This window comes from Sus scrofa, chromosome 1, assembly GCF_000003025.6.
Source record: "Sus scrofa isolate TJ Tabasco breed Duroc chromosome 1, Sscrofa11.1, whole genome shotgun sequence".
In the NCBI taxonomy this organism is placed as follows: Eukaryota; Metazoa; Chordata; class Mammalia; order Artiodactyla; family Suidae; genus Sus; species Sus scrofa.
The window spans coordinates 82,633,479-82,654,492 of NC_010443.5; the positions used below are offsets into that span (position 1 = coordinate 82,633,479).

At 36.4% G+C, this 21,014-nt stretch overlaps 1 protein-coding gene across 30 annotated transcripts in view; it reads left to right on the plus strand.

Moving 5' to 3' along the window:
- Window positions 1-21,014, plus strand: part of SNAP91 (synaptosome associated protein 91) — a 157,655-nt gene that overhangs the window by 92,481 nt on the left and 44,160 nt on the right. For all 30 annotated transcript variants that reach the window (XM_021091681.1, XM_005659405.3, XM_021091727.1 and 27 more), the window contains 2 exons: window positions 4,984-5,093; window positions 7,314-7,429. In XM_021091681.1, coding sequence (XP_020947340.1) covers window positions 4,984-5,093; window positions 7,314-7,429 — 226 coding nt within the window. The remainder of the gene's footprint in view (window positions 1-4,983; window positions 5,094-7,313; window positions 7,430-21,014) is intronic.

Sequence of the window (21,014 nt, forward strand, 5' to 3'; positions counted from 1 at the left end):
TCTCTAGATATTTTTGATTTCCTATTTGATTTCTTCAGTGATCCACTGGTTTAATAGAATGTTGTTAGTCCCCACGTGTTTGTGTTTTTTGCGATTTTTTTTCTTGTAGTTGATTTCTAGTCTTATTGCATTGTTATTGGAAAAGATACTTGATTTGATTTCAATTTTCTTAAACTTACTGAGACTTGGTTTGTGACCCAGAGTGTGATCTATCTTGGAGAATGCTCCATGTGCACTTGAGAAGAATGCATATTCTGCTGCTTTGGAGTGGAATGTTCTCTAAATATCAAGTCATCTGGTCTAATGTGTGATTTAAGGCCCAAGTTTCCTTACTGATTTTCTGTCTGGAAGATCCGTTTGTTGATGTAAGTGGGGTATAAGTCCTCCACTTTTTTGTGTGTTTGTCAATTTCTCATTTTATGGCTGTTAGCAATTGCCTTATATATTGAGTTACTCCTATGTTGGGTGCATATATATTTATAATTGTTATATCTTCTTGTATTAATCCTTTGATCATTATGTAAAGTCTGTTTTGTCTGATATGATTATTGCTACTGCAACTTTCTTTTGATTTCTATTTCCATGGAATATCTTCTTCCATTCAGTTTATATGTGTCCCTAGAACTGAAGTGGGTCTCTTGAGGGCAGCATATATATGGGTATGTTTTTTGTATCCATTCATCCCATCTGTGTTTTTGGTTGGAGCATTTAGTCCATTTACATTTAAGGTAATTATTGATATGTTATGTTCTTATTGCCATTTTGTTAATTGTTTTGGTTTGGTTTTGTTGGTCTTTTTTCTTCTCTTCCTTTTTTGTTCTCCTCTCTTATGGTTTGATGACTATTTTTAGCATTGTATTTGGACTGCTTTTTCTTATTTGGGTGTGTATCTATTGTATATTTTTGATTTGTGGTTACCATGAAGTTTTGATATAGGAATCTTACATATATATACACACACATACATACATACACAAGATTGTTTTAAGTTTCGGGTCTCTTAATTTCATGTTTTAAGTTGCTGGTGTCTTAATTTCAAATGTGTTTCCAATATCCTGCATTTGTACTCTCTTTCTCATGATTGCTGGTTTTGATATCATATCTGTGTGAGGATGATTTCCTACCATTACTATGTTCGCATTTACCAGTGAGTCTTCTCATTTATAATTTTCTTGTTTGTAGTTGTGGCCTTTTCTCTTCCACTTAGAGAAGTGCCTTTAGCATTTGTTTAAAGCTGGTTTTGTGGTGCTAAATTCTCTTAGCTTTTGCTAGTCTATAAAGCTTTTGATTTCTCCATCAAATCTGAATGAGAGCCTGCTGGGTAGAGTATTCTTGCTTTTAGGTTTTTTCCTTTCACCACTTGAAGTATAGTGTGCTACTCCACTCTAGACTGCAGAGTTACTGCTGAAAAATCAGCCGATAACCTTGTTGGGTTTCCTTTGGATGTTACTTGTTGCTTTTCCTTAGTTGCTTTCAGTATTTTCTTTTTATCTTCAATTTTGATCAGTTAAATTAATTTTGATCAATTTTTCTTTAATTTTTGGTCAGTCTCAGGGTGTTCCTGCTTGAGTTTATTCTGTATGGGACACCCTGTACTTCCTGGACTTGAGTGAATGATTCCTTTCACATGTTAGAGAAGTTTTCAGCTATTATCTCTTCAAATATTTTCTCCAGCCCTTTCTTTCGTCTCCTTCTGGCACCCCAATAATGCAAATTGGTGTATTTAATGTTGTCCCAGAGTTCTCTTAGACTGTCCTCATTTCTTTTCATTCTTTTTTCTTTATTCTTTTCCAGGTCAGTGATTTCCACATCTGTCTTCCATCTCACTTATCTGTTCTTCTGAACCCTGTATTCTGCTGTTGATTCCTTCTAGTGAATTTTTCATTTCAGTTATTGCATTGTTTAGCTCTACTGTTCTTTAAATATTCTATTTCTTTGTTAATACTTTTTGTGATTTCTTGATCTTTGCCTCTAGTTTTGTTTTGTTTTGTTTTGTTTCTGAGATCTTGGATTATCCTTATGATCATAACTCTAAAGTCTTTTTCAGGTACGTTTCTTATTTCCACTTTACTTAGCTGTTTTTCTGGGATTTTGTCTTATTCCTTCATCTGGAGAGTATTTATTGCCTTTTCATTTTGTCTAGCTCTCTGCATTTGTGGTCTCCTTTCTGCAGACTGTAGGGTTGTAACCTCTCTTGCTTCTGGTGTCTGTCCCCTTGTGGATGAAGTTGGTACAGGGGCTTGTGGCAGGCTTCCTGATGTGAGGGACTGGTGTCTGCTCACTGGTGGGTGGAGCTAAGTCTTGTCCCTCTGGTGGGTGAGACTGTGTCACTGGATGTGATTAGAGGCAGCTGTGTGCCTGGGTGGACTTTAAGCAGCCTGTCTGCTGATGAGTGAGTCTGTGTTCCCACCCTGTTTGTTACTTGGCCTGGGGCTTCTCTGCACTAGTGAGTGAGGCCATATTTTTCCAAAATAATGGCCTCCAGGAGAGCTCACACAGATGATTATTTCCTGGGACCTCTACCTCCAGTGTCTTGCCTCTACAGTGAGCCACAGCACCCCTGCTTTCCCAGGAGACCCTCCAAAACCCACAAGTAAGACTGTCCTAGATTCTCATGGGGTCCCTGATTTGCCCTGGGACCCTTTGCACAGGAAACTTTGTGTGCACACTCCAAGAGCAGAGTCTCTCTTTCCTGCCACACCAAATGATGTGGAGCTCCTCCTCCCAGTGCCAGACCCCAAGGCTGGCAAACCTGACATGGTGTTCAAAATGCTCACTCCTATTGGAGAGCCTCTGAGATATTGTTATTTTCCAATCTGTGAGTCATTTGCATGGCAGATATAGCATTCCTTATACTGTGAAAACACCCCTCCTACTGTCTTGTTGTGGCCTCTTCTTTGTCTTTGGGAGTAGGATAACCTTTTTGGTAGCTTCCAGTCTATTTTTTTGGTGGTCATTCAGCTATTAGTTGTGATTGTTTGGTCTTGGTCTTTAGGCATTTCACTTGTCATTACGTCTTATTTCCACTTACAGAACTAAGTATTGGGACTAGTTTGAGATGTTTCATTAATCTTTCTTTCATGAATACATGGCAAATTAAATATACCAAACAAAAGAAAATAAAATTAGGGTAGTTACTTGAGAGTTGCTTGCTTCCTATTCCAGTGTCTTTCTGTCTGAGCCTGGGAGTCCACCCAGACCTCAAGGAAATATTTCTGTTTAGGTCACTTGGACTCTAAATACCCACTAGGCATTTTCTTTGTGTGACCTACAGAATTTAAGAAATGATCCATCTCTATCATGCACTGCATGAAAAATCCATTCTCTTGGTGTTACCATGAAATAGCTCTGAGGATATTGGAAATTCCTACCAAGTCACTGAACTTTAGGCTAGCTATGTCCCTGGACTACCAAAAATTGCTTATCAACAAAGCCTTCTTTGCTTTCTATTCTTGAATACACCTTCTGTGCTAGAGAAGAGCTTTGTATTGGCATCTAACATAGGACCTAGTAGAGTTCTAATCTCCCCACTTGATGGAATTACTAAATTCAACTTTGACCCATTCCTTTTATCTGAAAGAATTTGTTTCAACTGCTTCACTTATTAAAAAAAAAGCTGTTGTTATATATTCTCATGCCAAGAAAGTCACTGTGAGCTCTGACTCTTAATCTGAAGATGTTATGGACTAACTTTTCTGGACTTGATCTATAAATTCCAGTGATGTATGACAACTACTACAATTGTCTTTTTCTACTTTAATAATGTTATAATAAGAAATTTAAATTAAAAAAATAATTGGGATATTTACTAATCAAACTTTTAAAAATATAGATTAGCTGACTGTTAAGTCCTCTTCTTAAACCAGCCTAGACAGTAAATGTAGGTTTTATTTCACTTTTTTAGTTTTGTCTATTTCACAATAGTGATAGGCTATCCTCAAGCTGTCAGTGACTTGAATCTTCTTTGGGAATTATTCTCTTCCATATATAAACTATTTCCTAAGTTAGATCTGTAGATTTTAAAGGCATCTGAGAAGACTACAGGAAATGTCTTTAGGATGTGGAAAAGAAAATAATGGCCTTGGTTTTATAGCAATCATTACAATTGATTTTATTTATTTATTTTGCTTTTTAGGGCTGCACCCATGGCATATGGAAGTTCCCGGGCTAGGGGTCGAAGCAGAGCTACAGTTGCTGGCCACAGTCACAGCCATAGCAACATGGGATCCAAGCTGTGTCTGCAGTCTACACCACAGTTCATGGCAACACTGGATCCCTGATCCACTGGGCAAGGCCAGGGATCAAACCCACATGTTCATGCACACTAGTCATATTTGTTTCCACCAAGCCACAGAGGGAACTCCCAGATATTTTTTTTTTTCATTTTTGGCAGCTAGCAAGACCTTTCTCACTAATTTTTTTGTTGTTGTTTAGAAAATATATTTGGCTTTAATTTTATTTTATTTTTTAAATTGAAATATAGTTGATTTATAATATGGTAGTTTCTGGTGTACAGCAGAGTGATTCATACATATTTTTTCATATGTATATATTCTTTTCCAGATTATTTACCATTATGGGTTATTATAAGATAGTGAATACAGTTCTCTGTGCTGTACAGTAGGAACTTGTTTATTTTATATATAGTAGTGTGTATCTCTTAATCTGAACCTCCTAATTTATTGTTGGACTTTTATTTTAAATACATGCATACAAGTCACTGCCCTGTTAGGCCAAATATTTTTTTCATAATTTTATATAAATTACATGTAACTTTAAAAATTTGAAACATGTTTGACCCAATATTGCTTATTTATCACAATCCTCAGTTTCAAATTTTCTTGAGGTTTTTTTTTTTTTCTCCCGTGAGGAGTTACCTAAAAATTTCTGGTAACAGCGTGGGTCTGCACTGTGAATTCCCTGTTGCCTTGTGTCCTGTAGACTCGAATTTGACCAGAGTGTGCTGTGCATCTTCCCTTTCAGTCTTCTCCAGCCACAACTGTTACATCGCCTAATTCTACACCAGCTAAAACTGTTGACACATCCCCACCGGTTGATTTGTTTGCAACTGCATCTGCAGCTGTCCCAGTCAGGTTAGTTCATGAAAATGCAGTACAACATATTAATATTTTGATTAGGTTTCGTTTTATGTATTGAACCCAAATGATTTCACAAAATGAAATGTAATCCTAGTAAAAATGTGACATTTTGCATTATTTTTAGGTACACAAAGTAAGTTTTTCTACACCTGGTATGTTTATTTAGGCTTGTACCTCTCAAAGCAGAAGAAAGACCTGAGCTGTAGAAACCGCCTTGTTGCTCACACATTGGGAAAAGGATGTGGGAAAATGATGCACACACCACAGAATCAGATATTATGGAAAATATTTTCTAAAACTAGTTTCTTCTTGTGTGAAATTTAAAGGGTGTCTTAAAGTGCTATGAAATGAAGTGAAATGCTTGCAGTTGTAGGCCATGTAGGTGGTGCAAATGAGGAACTCAAACTCTGATGGTAGGAAGAAACCATCAGGATGTTCCTCATTGTTTTGATAGTGCCTAAAGTTCAGAACACTAGTGAGAAAGGTGGGCTTGACTATAATTCCGTCAAGTTTCCAGGCTGCCTAAAATGAAGCCTGAACTCATAAAGGTTTCCTCAGATAATAATTTTAAGTCAACTCTTTGGATTGTTAGCCTTGAGCGGATTCTCATCTCATTTTGTAGTATCTCTGACTCTGATTATGAATTTCCTGTATTTGGAGACTTGAATTTTGACCTGAGCAATATATCCGCATAATGTACCTGTGTTAAGTGTGTACATTACCTTCTACTTGCTTGATTCTGCATAATATAATCACAGGCTTGGGAAAACCAAGTCCTTTCTGCCTCTATACTAAGATAAATTGCTTCTTAAAAAAAGCTTTGATTCAGGTCTTAATAATAAATAGGTGTCCCTATTCTGGCTCTTAGAGCAGTTGTATTTATGAAATTAGACCTCAGAACCAGGCAAGTTTCAGGAATCTGAAACTTATTTTTAAAGCAGCAAAATCCCTTTTTCAAAAGAATATTACTTGGAGTTCCCTGGTGGCTCAGTGGATAAAGGATCCAGCATCATTGCTGCTGTGGCATGGGTTCAGTCCCAGTCCCGGGAACTTCCACAAGATACGAGTGTTATCTAAAAATGGAAAAAGAAATATTACTTGGAAAATCAATGTTTAAAAAAGATAAAGACAGAGCTACTGTTTATGAAAAGGGGTAGGGAACGTAGGGTGGCTTGATACCTGGTCTGGCAGCCTTTAGACCAGTGTTCGTTAAACCTGAATGTACAGTGAAACACCTGGAATCATGTTAAAATGAAGATTCTGATGTAGGAGAAATGGGGTAGGTCTTGGATTTTGCGTTTCTAACAAGATTCCAGGATGCTGCTAGTTTGTAGACCATGCTTTGAATAGTAAAGTTCTAGGCTGCTCCATGGAACATCTGCAAGTGGTGGAGCTTTGAAAAGCACAACCCCAACTGAATGAGTAAAAAATAGAGAATTATTTTTACACGAGGCCCTGTATAGGCAAACTTGATGTGTTATAGTTTAACTTGGAAAGTAAGTACAAAAGTGATTCTTCATTTTATTATTTCTTGGTTTATAAATAAAATCTTCTTCTCAAAACAAGAACTATTTACCATATTACAAAAAATACAAAAAAAACTTTAAAAAATAGAGATAAGGAAAAAATTACCAATAAGCTTCATACCTTTAATATTTGGAATATGTTTCCTTTTGTCACAGTCCTCATGAGCAGCATTTCAAGTGCAACCCAGTGGATATGGGGTAATTTTAAACATGTTTAAAATTATCCCTTAGTTTGAGGCATTTAGATTTTAGCTTTTAATCTCTGCTCTATAATTTTTGTTGAGTGACCCATATCTTGAAGCATGGTTTTAACTTTGTTATATACAGAGCAAGATTTGGCAAACTTATGGACCATAGATCAAATCTAGCCCACTGTCTGTTTTCGTAAATAAATTTTTATTGGAACAAAGGCATGCTCATTTGTTCCATATTGTCTATGACTTATTTCATGCTGTACTGGCAGAGTCGAGTAGTGAGAGAGACTGTCTAGCCTGCAAACCAAAAATACTTAGCATATGGCCCTTTACCAAAGTAGCTTGCCAACTCTTGGTATGGAAGAACATATGCTATACTGCTGTACTTTCCAAAATATTATTGGATTTAAAATATCCAAAATCTGTGAAGTTTTCTGTCCAAGTCTTTACCTTATAAAATTTTTAAATCTGATTTTAAAATATTTTCCTTTCAGCACTTCTAAACCATCTAGTGATCTCCTGGACCTTCAGCCAGACTTCTCCGGAGGAGCAGCAGCAGCCGCGGCACCAGCACCACCACCGCCTTCTGGAGGCACCACTGCGTGGGGAGGTGAGTCAAACCAGAGAGCCATGCCATTTTTCCTATTTAGTTGGCTTTTTTCAGGCTATAACTATTATACTTTACCTTCTGGTTGTCCAAAATTATGCTAGAAACTCAAGGAGAAAATGCTAAGAATGGCATCAATTGATTGAAATGTATATTGAGAGAAAAGAGTGAAAGATACATAATACAAACACAAGAGAGTCATAAAATACAGTTAAAATACTCAAGTAATCATATAGTTTTTATTTTAAAAGTTGGAATGATGGTAGTATTTTTCTTTGCTATTCTCAACTTCTGGTTATTTTTAGCAATTACTCTCTAGAGATCCAGACCGAAGAAGATGGGTGTACCCATGAACTGAGGCGATAACTCAAAGGCAGCATTTTGAATTTGGTTTTATCCACCTGTGATCTCCTTCATGGATTCCTTTAGGCCTGAATTGGGTTTTATTAGCATTGTATTTGACTTCATGTAGTTGAAACCTGGGATAGATTCTTGTCTGCACCAGAAAAGATCCATACGAACCTGATTAAGGTTACTCATATGGAAGTGCTTGATTTCCATTTTATTTCTGACTCTTAGGGAAAAATTAAACTTTTATACGTATTTGATTAAAAAGCATGTTGAATACCAATATAAAAGTTAATTACTGCTTAATTCTCAAAGCTTCACAGAGTTGGTGTTAAATATCTTACTTTACTTCATCAAACTAAAAAACAAAATGTTTTTTACATTTGAAAATGTCTCATCCACTGTAGAAACAACACAGGCAATGATATAAGCAAGGTGGTGGATAGGAGGTGTCCCATCATAGGATGTCCCATCTAGAAGGTGGTCCCTTTACACAGCAACAATAATTTGGCAACCATCCACAGTTAAAAGTGCCTTCATGGGAGCTTTGGGATCTAGATGGGAGGTTGTAAAATCCAAGTAGAGCCCAAAACCAAGAAGGGTTGATTTGAAAAAACAAGCCTACACCCAGGTGGGAGACCCAACAACCTTGGTCCTGGTGACAGACCTGGAAACATGGCCATGCCCCTGTGGACTCTCCAGTCCTGTTTGGCGTGATCCTGCCATCAGCATCATCTGCCAAGGGACTGAGAAAGAGCCATGCTTTCATGTCTTGAGTGACAGGCCTCCTAATCTTGGTCTCTGCTGTGGACCCTGAAACTGCCTGTGACCCAGCTCCAGCCTCTGTCAGTCATAGTCCAGGAGCAGTCCTGCCTGCCCAGGGACACAGTGGAAGATACATCTGTCTGTGCCACCAGGAGCAGGCCCAGATCCTGAAGGAGCCTTATGATTAGGCTCCTGTCCTACCAAGCCTCAATCAGGGAGCAGTCATGTCCACCTAGGGATCTTGTAGGAAGATACACCCATCCATGCCCCTAAAGGTATTGCCTGAGACACATTATATAATCAAATCACCAGTGGATATCTATACATCTACATCCCTATAGACCTGAATCCTAACCATAGACCTTAAAGCAGCCCTCTGACTAGATTCAGTCCCACTTAGCTGCAGTCCAGAGCTAGTCCTGCCCAGCCAGAGAACCAGGAGGAGCTACATAAACACATACCTGATAACCCACCACCTCTGCACCCAACTTCAGACCCTGAAGTGGACTGTTGTCCCAGCTCCAGCCCTACTAACCAAGGTCTTGAAGGCAGCCCTTTCCACCTCAAGACTAGGAGGCAGAATCCACACCCACCCAAGCCCTGGTAATAGGCCCACCAACATGGACGTTATAGCAGACCCAGCAGCAGACACATGACCTAGCCCCAACTCCACTCAGCTGCAATCCCAGAGTCAGTATCGTCAGTGCATGGACCTGATAGGAGGTCTTTACCTTCCAAAACTAGTGGTTAAAAACAGGAAGAGGTGGAGTTCCCAGCGCGGTGCAGCAGAAACAAATTTGACTAGGAGCCATGAGGTTGCTAGTTTGATCCCTGGCCTTGATCAGTGGGTTAAGGATCCAGCATTGTTGTGAGCTGTGGTGTAGGTCACAGACGCAGCTTGGATCTAGCATTGCTGTGGCTCTGGCATAGGCCAGCAGCAACAGCTCCAATTAGACCCCTAGCCTGGAAACCTCCATATACCATGGTTGTGGCCCTCAAAAGGCAATAAGACAAAAAAACTAAACTAAACTAAAAGCAGAAAGAGATGTTTGCTCCTTCAAATGTGCAGACACCAATACAAAGAATACAAAGAATTAGGCAAACAAACATGTCACTGCCAAAGGAAACTAATAAAGGTCTAGTAACTTACCCCAAAGAAATGGAGATCTATATGAATCATGATAATGAATTAAAAATAATCATATTAAAGAAGCTCAATGAGAACCAAGAAAACACAAGTAGACAACAAAATGAAATCAAGAAAATTATATATGGACAAAATGAGGAAATAGAAACCATAAAAAAGAAAGCCTGGACATTTGCAAAGGCACAGTTTTGTATATGGAATCAATGGGTACCTGCTGTATAGAACAGGGCACTCTACTGAATGTTCTGTAATAATCTATATGGGAACAGATATGTGTATATTTATGGCTGAATCACTTTGCTGTACAGCAGAAATTAATACAACATTGTAAATCGACTGTACTTAAAATTAAATAAAAAAGAAATCTTGGAGCTGCAGAATATATTGACTGAACTGAAAAGAAAAACTTAGTAGAGAGCTTCAGTGGAAGACTTGATCAGACAGAATAATGAATCAGCAAACTCAAAGCTAGATCATTGGAAAATAACCAATTAAAGGAACAAGAGGAAAAAATGTGAAGCATACAGGGCGTTTGGGATGCCATAAAATGAAATAATATATGCATTATAGGAGATCTAGAAGAAGAAAGAGGAAAAGACAAGATATCTTATTTAAAGAAACAATGGCTGAAAACTTCCTAAATCATGGGAGGAATATGGAAAATCTCCAAAAGGTATTACCCGAAACACATTATATAATCAAAAAATCAAAAGTCAAAGTCAAAGAGAAAACTTTTAGAACAAGAGAAAAGCAACTGCTCACATACAAGGGAACCCTAATAAGGCTATCAGTTTCTTAGCAGGAAACTTGCAGACCTAGAGTAAGTAGCATGATATATTCAAGTATCGAAAGAAAAAAACTGCCAACCAAGAGTACTCTACCAGGCAAAGCTGTCCTCCAGAAATGAAGGAGAGAAAAAGACATTACCTGACAAACAAAAGCAGAGACAATTCATTATCAGTAATATTACAAGAAATACTAAAGGGATTTCTTCAAGATAAAACAAAAGGATGCTAAGTAACAGTGTAAAAACTGGGAAAGCACAACCCTTGAACAGCATGGGTTTGAACTGTCTGTGAGAGTCTGCTTATAGACACATTTTTCTTCACTAAATATGTAATACACAACTAAACAATTCATAGTTGGTTGAATCTGTACAACTGTCAATGTGGTCGACTGACTGTAAATGTAGAGATGGGTTTTTGACTACATGCAAGGTTGCTTCCTAACCCCCTTATTGTTACAGGTCAGCTATATAAAATGCACTGGTAAAGGTCAATGTATAATCAAATTCAGAATACTCTCAATACTGTAAAGGTGATGGTAAATCACTTTTAACCCTGGTGTGAAGTTGAGAGACAAGAGAATTTAAAATAACTAAAGCTACAAGAATTTGTTACTACATATACAGTATAAAAAAATGTAAAGTGTGACATCAAAACATAATACATGGAGGGTAGAGAAAAGTAAAAGTGTCACATACTTTTTGTATGTGATTGAAGTTAGGCGGTTATCACGTTAAAATAGACCATTAAAACTCTCAGAGGTTTTATGTAAGTAAGCCCCATGGTAAACACAAAGAAAAAACCCCTAGTAGATACTCAAGATAAAGAGAAAAGAATCAAAACATATCACTAATGAAAATCATCAAGTCACAAAGGAAAACAGCAAGAGAGGAAGAAAGAAACTACAAAAAGGTCAGAAAACAGTAAGCAAAATGACAGTAGTAAATCCTTATCTATAAATAATTACTTTAAATGTAGTTCAGCAGATATGGAAAAAAAATAAGATGCAACAACATGGTGCCTACAAGAAAACCCTTTCAACTTTAAGGACACACATAGACAAAATAAAGGAGTGGGGAAAAAATTTCAGTCAAAACCTATTACAAGAGACAAGGAACATTGCTCAATAATTATTTTTTTTAAATCAGTTCAACAAGAGGAAATAAACATCAGGACACTTAAATATATAAAGTAAATGTTAACAGAACTGAGGGGAGAAATAGACACCCATGTAGTAATAGTATGGAACTTCATTATCCCATTTTAAATCATTGATAGATCATTCAGAAAGAAAATCAATAAGGAAATAATTTCTATACTACAAAGAAAAGCTCTGATTACATACTACTTGCAAATGAATTGAACTCTTATGCTGTAGTGATTTTTTTGAATAGTTTAATCCTCTATCAAAAGTGGCAATTTTGAGAATATTTAATAACTGTCCCCATCATCCTATAATAGGGGCTTGCTTTCATAGTAGCAAAAATTTTACATAAAATAAGGAATAAGTAACATAAATCATATTTCGTCTAGAAAAATAAGATTTTGAGACAAAAATCTAAGGTTTCCAAGAGTGGAAAAAGTTTTTCAACCTTAATTATCCAGCATTATGCTTAATCATTATACATTTTCGCAGGAAATTTTACCTTCCATCTTCCATCATATCATTCCTGTCACCCTTCATCCAAACAAAACACTAGTTAAAAGCAAGGAACTAATATTTTAATCTTTTATACTTCTTTAAAAATAAATATTTTTATCTCTCTCTCCTTCTAGTGCACATAAACAGTCTTCTCCTTTCCCATGTACCAAATATATGGTATAAATTATCCTTCTCCTGTCATAGACAATAGAAGGTTTGGAAGCTATTAAATCACATGGCTCTTAGCTCTTTACTAAGTCACACTGTAGCTTGAAATAGCCTTTGATAAGGACAAGGCTGGGGAGAGCCCCACTAAGGCCAGGAGAAGAGAGAAGCCAAATCTACCTGGATACTGATGATCCACTTTGGTTTTTCATTAATATTTTTAGGATGTGATGTGGTGTAACAGTTGTATTGGACCAAGTCCTGTTGGTTTGAGGAATTATTGGAAGGACCTTCTACTTACAATTTGGGACCTAGACACCTAACAGTAGAAAATACCTTAGCCTTAAGTCAATATAGATCCTTTTTGCTAGTTATTCATTAGGCATACACTGTAAAATTTAAAAACTCTTTCTAATGTCAAGCCCTTATGTGCTGTAATTTTCTATTGTTGTGAAATATGTGAGGTTTGGTTAGGAAGAGCCTTGATGATCTGAGGGTATCTGTAGAGTGCTTTACGTAATATTTATTGGGTTTGCAGATTGCATAGTTAAATGAATGTGATTATTTTTTTCTTCTGGTTTTGTTGAAATATCACTGGCACACAGCACAGTGTCAATTTAAGGTGTACAACATAATGATTTGACTTACATACATCATGAAATGATTACTACAGTAAGTTTGGTGGACATCCATCATCTCATATAGATACAGAATTAAAGAAATAGATAAGAACTCTTAGAATTTACTTTGTGATAAGAACTCTTAGGATTTACTCTCAATAACTTTCGTCTATAACATACAGCAGTGTTAATTGTCATGGTGTATATTATATCCCTAGTACTTATAACTGAAGTTGGTACCTTTCTACCACGTTCATCCAATTCCCCCTTGACTCATCCCTTGCCTTTTTTTTTTTTTTTTTTGTCTTTCAATATCTCTTTCTTTTTTATTTTTTTTTTAAATTTTCCCACTGTACAGCAAGGGGGTCAGGTTATCCTTACATGTATACATTACAGTTACATTTTTCCCCTACCCTTTGTTCTGTTGCAACATGAGTATCTAGACATAGTTCTCAAAGCTATTCAGCAGGATCTCCTTGTAAATCTATTCTAAGTTGTGTCTGATAAGCCCAAGCTCCGATCCCTCCCACTCCCTCCCCCTCCCATCCCTTGCCTTTTATAAGCACAAATCTGATCTCTGTTTCTATGAGTTTGTTTGTTTCTAAAATATAATTGACCTAGAATGCTAAATTAGTTCCTATTATGCAAAATAGTGATTTACTCTTTCTGTACATTTCAAAGTGATCACCACCATAAGTCTAGTGATGATCTGTCACCATACAAAGATATTACCTATTATTTGACTGTATTCCCCATGGTATATTTCATCTCTGTGACTATCTGTTTTGCAGCTAGAAGGTTTTACCTCTTATACTCCCACACCTGTTTCCCTCCTACCCCCAACCCCGTCCCCTCTGACAACCACCTCTTTGTCTCTGTATCTATGACTCTACTTCTATTTTGTTATGTTTGATTGGTTTATGTTTTAGATTCCACATATAAGTGAAATCCTATGGTATTTGCCTTTATCTGACTTATTTCACTTAGCATAATATCCTCTAGGTCCATTCATGTTGTCATAAGTGAGAAAATTTCATTCTTATGGATGAGTAGTATTCCATTTTATATATATGCACACACTACATATTCTTTAGTCATTCCTCTATTGATAGGCTCTTAGGTTTCTTCTGTGTCTCAGCTATTGTAAGTAATGCCGTAATGAACATAGGGGTGCATATGTCTTTTCCTTTTTTTCTTTTTTTCTTTTTGTCTTTTTCTAGGGCCACACCCTTTGCGTATGCAGGTTCCCAATTGGAGCTGTAGCTGCCAGCCTACACCAGAGCCACAGCAATGCCATATCTGAGCCACATCTGCAACCTACACCACAGCTCATGGCAATGCCGAATTCTTAACCCACTGAGCAAGGCCAGGGATCAAACCCACACCTCATAGTTCCTAGTCAGATTTGTTAACCACTGAGCCATGATGGAAACTCCGCATATGTCTTTTCTAATTAGTTTTTATTTTCTTTGGATAAGTACACAGGAGTGGAATTGCTGGATCATATGATAGATCTATTTTTAATTTTTGGAGGAATCGCCATACTGTTTTTCTTAGTGTCTGTACCAGTTTACATTCCCACCCACAGGGCATGAGGGTTCCCTTTTCATCACATCCTCATGAACACTTGTTATTTGTTGTCTTTTTGTTAATAGTCTGTCTGACAGGTGTGAAATGTCTCATTGTGCTTTTGATTTTAATTTCTCTGGTGATTAGTGATGCTGAACCTCTTTTCATGTGTTGGCCATCTGTATGTGGTCTTTAGAAAAATGTCTATTCAGGTCCTCTGCACATTTTTTTTTTTTTTTTGGTTTTTTAGGGCCACACCCATGGCATGTGGAAGTTCCAGGCTAGAAATCAAATGGGAGCTGCAGATACCAGCCTATACCACAGCCACGGCAACATGGGATCTGAGCTGCGTCTGTGACCTACGCCACAGCTCACTGCAATGCCAGATTCCCAACCCACTGAGTGAGGCTAGGGATCAAGCCTGCACCCTCATGGATACTAGACAGATTCGTTTCCGCTGTGCTGCAACAGGAACTCCCCTCTGCCCATTTTTAAATCAGATTGTTTTTTCTGATGTTGAATTGTATGAGTTCTTTGTATATTTTGGATATTAACCCCTTATCAGATACACCATTAGCACGTATCTTCTTCCATTCAGTAGGTGACCTTTGCATTTTGTAGATAGTTTCCTTCACTGTGCAAAAGCTTTTTAGTTTAATGTAGTCCCATTTGTTTATTTTTGCTTTTGTTTCTCTTATCTGAGGAGACATTTTCAAAAAGATATTCTGAATTGAAGACCAGTGTCAAAGAGCATACTTCCCATGTTTTCTTCCAGAAGTTTATGTTTCAGGTCTTACCTTGAAGTCTTTAATCCATTTTGAATTAATTATTGTACATAGCATGAGCATGTAGTCCAGTTTTATTCTTTTGCATGTAGCTCTCCAGACTTGCCAACACTATTTATTGAAGAGGCTGTCTTCTATCCATTGTATATTCTTGACTCCTTTGTCATAGATTAATTGCCCACATAAGTGTGGATTCTTTCTGCTAGTTTGCTGTTAGTGTATGTGGATTCTTTCTGCTAGTTTGCTGTTAGTGTATGGAAACTGAACAGATTTTTGTATATTAATTCTGAACCCTACAACTTTACTGAATTTATTGATGAACTTAGTAGTTTTCTGGTGGCATCTTTAGGATTTTCTATGTACAGTATTATGTTGTCTACAAACAGTGACAGTTTTACTACTTCCTTTCTAATTTGGATTCCTTTTATTCCTTTTCCTGATTGTCTGATTGCTATGGCTAGAGGTTCCAATACTATACTGAATAAAAGTGGCAAGAGTGGGAATCTTTCCTTTATTCCTGAAATGCTTTCAGCCTTTCATTGTTGAATATGACATTATCATATGAGTTTATCATATGCGGCCTTTATTATGTTGAGGTAGCTTCTCTCTTTGACCACAGGAAGTGTTTTTTATCATAAATGGATGTTGAATTTTGTCAAAAATTTTTTCCATATATGTTGAGATGATCATGTGATTTTTATTCTTTGATTTGTTAATGTGGTGTAGCACAATGATTGATTTGCAAATATTGGACCATTCTTGCATCCCACTTGATCATGGTGTGTGATCCTTTTAATGTATTGTTGAATTCACTTTGCTAATATTTTTTGACAATTTTTGCACTATGTTTATTAGTTATATTGGCCTTGCAGTTTTCTTTTTTCATGATATATTTGTCTGCTTTTGGTGATGCAGACGAAGGTGATGGTGCCATCATATAATGAGCTTGGAAGTGTTCTTTCCTCCACATTTTTTGGAATAGTGTGAGAAGGATAGGTGTTAATGCTTCAATAAATATTTGGTAGAATTCACCTTGGAAGCCACCTGGTCCTGTACTTTTGTTTATTAAAAGATTTTCTTTTTACAGATTCAGTTTCTTTACTGGCAGTTGGTCTGTGTGTATTTTCTATTTCATCCAGATTCAGTATAGTGAGATTGTCCATTTCTTCTAGGTTGTCCATTATTTTTATTTATAACTGTTTGTAGTAATCTCTTATGATCCTTTGTACATCTGTGGTGTTATATAATTCTTTTCATTTCTGATTTCATTGATTTGGGTCCTCTCTTTTTTCTTGATAAGTCTGACTAAAAGTTTATCAATTTTATTTACTTTTTCCAAAAGAAAACTCTTAATTTTATCGATCTTTTATTTTGTTTTTTGTTTATTATTATTTTTTAATAGTTATTTCCCCAATACAGTTTTTTTTCTACTGTACAGCATGGTGACCCAGTAACACATACATGTACACATTCTGTTTTTGCACATTATCATGCTCCATCATAAGTGACTAGACATAGTTCCCAGTGCTACACAGCAGGATCTCATTGCTAATCCATTCCAAAGGCAATAGTTTGTATCTATTAACCCCAAGCTCCCTAACCACCCCACTCCCTCCCCCTACCCCTTGGCAACCACAAGGCTGTTTTCCAAGTCCATGATTTTATTTTCTGTGGAAAGGTTCATTTGTGTCTTACATTAGATTCCAGATTTAAGTGATATCATATGGTATTTGTCTTTGTCTTTCTGACTTACTTCACTCAGTATGAGAGTCTCTAGTTCCATCCATGTTGCTGCAAATGGCATTATGTCATTCTTTTTTATGGCTGAGTAGTATTCCATTGTGTTTATATACCACTTCTTCCTAATCCAATTGTCTGTCAATGGACATTTGGATTGTTTCCATGTCTTGGCTATTGTGAATAGAGCTGCAGTGAACATGCAGGTTCATGTGTCTTTTTAAGGAAAGTTTTGTCCAGATTTATGCCTAAGAATGGGAATGCTGGGTCATATGGTAGTTCTATGTTTAGATTTCTAAGGTATCTCCATACTGTTCTCCATAGTGGTTGTACCAGCTTACATTCCCATCAACAGTGCAGGAGGGCTCCCTTTTCTCCACATCCCCTCCAGCATTTGCTATTTGTGGACTTATTAATGATGGCCATTCTGACTGGTGTGAGGTGGTATCTTGTGTTAGTTTTGATTTGCATTTCTCTAATAATGAGGGATGTTGAGCATTTTTTCATGTGCTTGTTGGCCATCTGTACATCTTCCTTGGAGAAGTGTCTATTCAGATCTTTTGCCCATTTTTAAATTGGGTCTTGGGCTTTTTTGCTGTTGAGTTGTATAAGTTGCTTGTGTAGTCTAGAGATTAAGGCCTTGTCAGTTGCATCATTTGAAACTATTTTGTCCCATTCTGTAAGTTGTCTTTTTGGTTTCTTTTTGGTTTCCTTTGCTGTGCAAAAGCTTTTCAGTTTGATGAGGTCCCATGGGTTTATTTTTGCTCTTATTTCTGTTGCTTTGGGAGACTGACCTGAGAAAACTTTCATAAGGTTGATGTCAGAGAATGTTTTGCTTATGTTCTCTTCAAGGAGTTTGATGGTGTCTTGTCTTATATTTAAATCTTTCAGCCATTTTGAGTTTATGTTTGTGCATGGTGTGAGGGTGTGTTCTAGTTTCATTGCTTTGCATGCAGCTGTCCAGGTTTCCCAGCAATGCTTGCTGAATAGACTTTCTTTTTCTCATTTTATGTTCTTGCCTCCCTTGTCAAAGATTAATTGACCATAGGTGTCAGGGTTTATTTCTGGGTTCTCTATTCTGTTCCATTGGTCTGTATGTCTGTTTTGGTACCAGTACCACACTATATTGATGACTGTGGCTTTGTAGTATTGCCTGAAGTCTAGGAGAGTTATGCCTCCTGCTTGGTTTTTGTTCCTCAGGATTGCTTTGGCAATTCTGGGTCTTTTGTGGTTCCATATAAATTTTTGGATTGTTTGCTTGAGTTCTGTGAAAAATGTCATGGGTAATTTGATAGGGATTGCATTGAATCTGTAGATTGCTATGGGTAGTATGGCTATTTTTACAATATTAATTATTCCAACCCAGGAGCGTGGAATATCTTTCCATTTCTTTACATCTTTAATTTCCTAGATTAATGTTTTATAGTTCTCAGCATATAAGTCCTTTACTTCCTTTGTCAGGTGTATTCCCAGGTGATTTTTTGCGGTGCAGTTTTATAAGGTATTGTATTTTTGTATTCCTTTTCTAATATTTCATTGTTAGTATACAGAAATGTGACTGATTTCTGAATGTTAATCTTATACCCTGCTACTTTGCTGAATTTGTTGATCAGTTCAAGTAGTTTTGGGGTTGAGTCCTTAGGGTTTTCTATATATAGTATCATGTCATCTGCATACAGTGAGAGTTTTACCTCTTCTCTTCCTATTTGGATGCCTTTTATTTCTTTTCTTTGTCTCATTGCTGTGGCTAGGACTCCCAATACTATGTTGAATAGCAGTGGTGAGAGTGGGCATCCTTGTCTTGTTCTAGATTTTAGTGGGAAGGCTTTCAGCTTTTCTCCATTTAGTATTATATTTGCTGTGGGTTTGTCATAAATGCCTTTGATTAAGTTAAGTTATATTCCCTCTATACCCACTTTGGTAAGAGTTTTGATCATGAGTGGATGTTGGACTTTGTCAAATGCTTTCTCTGCATCTATTAGGATGATCATGTGGTTTTTTACTTTTTTTTGTTAATGTGGTGTATGATGTTGATTGATTTGCATATGTAGAACCATCCTTGTGCACCTGAGATGTATGTGGTGTATGATCTTTTTTATATGTTGTTGGATTCAGATCTTTTATTTTGTATTTTTAGTCTCTGTTTTATTTATTTCTGCTCTGATCTCTGTGATTTCTTTCATTCTTCTAACTTTTGGTTCTGTTTGTTCTTTTTATAATCCTTTTAGGTGTAAGGGTAGGTTGTATTTGAGATTTTTTTTTAAGGTAGGCTTGTATCATTATAAATTTCCATCTTAGAATTTTTTTTGCTACTTCCCATAGATTTAGGATCGCTATATTTTCATTTGGCTCCAAGTATTTTTTATTTCCTCTGATTTCTTCATTGATCCATTTTTTGTGTGTGTAGTAATGTATTGTCTAGCTGTGGTATGCTTATGGTTTTTTTGCAGTTTTTTTTTTCTTGTATATGATTTCTAGTCCCGGCATTGTGGTTGGAAAAGATGCTTGATATGATTTCAGTCTTCTTAAATTTATTTAGACTTGTTTTGTTGCCTAGCATATAATCTAGAGACTCATGTACCCTTGAAAAGAATATGTATTCTGATGCTTTTGGATGAAATGTAAAATGTGTATATATATATATACACACACACACATTTATACATATATATACACACATACACATTTAAATTTATATAAACTATAAAATATATGTATTTTATATATACACATATATACACATACACACATTTAAATTTATACAAGGTAAAATAGGAGTTTCCATCGTGATGCCACAGAATCAAATCCGACTAGGAACCATGAGGTTGTGGGTTCAATCCCCTGCCTCCATCAGTGGGTTAAGGATCCAGCATTGCTGTGAGCTGTGGTGTAGGCTGCAGATGTGATTTGGATCCTGCATTGCTGTGCCTGTGACATAGGCTTGCGGCTACAGCTCCAATTTGACCCCTAGCCTGGGAACCTCCATATGCCACAGGTACAGCCCTAAAAAGCAAAAAATAAAAATAAAATATATATAGTTATATAAAGTCATCTGTGTAGTGTAAGGAAGGCTGGTGATTCCTTATTGATTTTTTTTGTCTGGATGTTCTGTTCATTGATGTCAGTGGGGTGTTAAAGTCCCCTGCTATTATTGTGTTACTGTCATTTTCTCCCTTTATGTCTGTTAATAACTTGCTTAAAGCATTTAGGTGTCCTGTGTTGTATGCATATATATTTACAATTGTTATGTGTTTTCCATGAATCGATCCCTCAATTATTACATATTATCTTTTTCTCTTGTAACGGTCTTTCTTTTAAAATCTATATTGTCTCATATAAGTGTTGTACCCCAATTTTCCTTTCCATTTATGTAAAATACCTTTTCTATCCCTTCACTTTCAATCTGTGTGGCTTTATAGCTGAATTATTATTTTTATTATCAAATTTGTTTCTCGATCTTTTAAATGTCTTCTAGAACTTTTGGTTTACTGAGTTCTCCTATTATTTCTAAGTCTCTGAAAAAATAGCTCCCTAATGCTCCATAATGAATTTTGATAAAGTTTTTTCATGATTAAAATAAATTTCCAATAACATTCATGAATCTGAATGTGATCCCTGAAATATATCACATGACTAAAAGTAGAAGAATATCATTGGACACTCTACATATTTAGCCTGAAGTCCTAGTATAGTTAAGAATAACCCCTCCTAGGCCTTTTATTTAGGATGACAACCATAATCCCACTGTTGAACACTAAGAAGGTATGAACCTCCCCATGGAACACTGACCTCAGAAGGGCTGAAAAATTTTGGTGCTACATAATCTCTCACATTCTTCTTGAAAATGATTTTCATATGTTGTCATAATGTTTATGAATATAAAGATTATATATTGAACTGAAAAACACCTGGTAATGTGAAACATATGAAGAAGAAAATGGTTTAGGTTAGAGTTTATTTTCTCTAACCCCTACACTTATGTTCAACTTAGTATGTTCATCAATCAAATGTAGCTGTTAGACAAA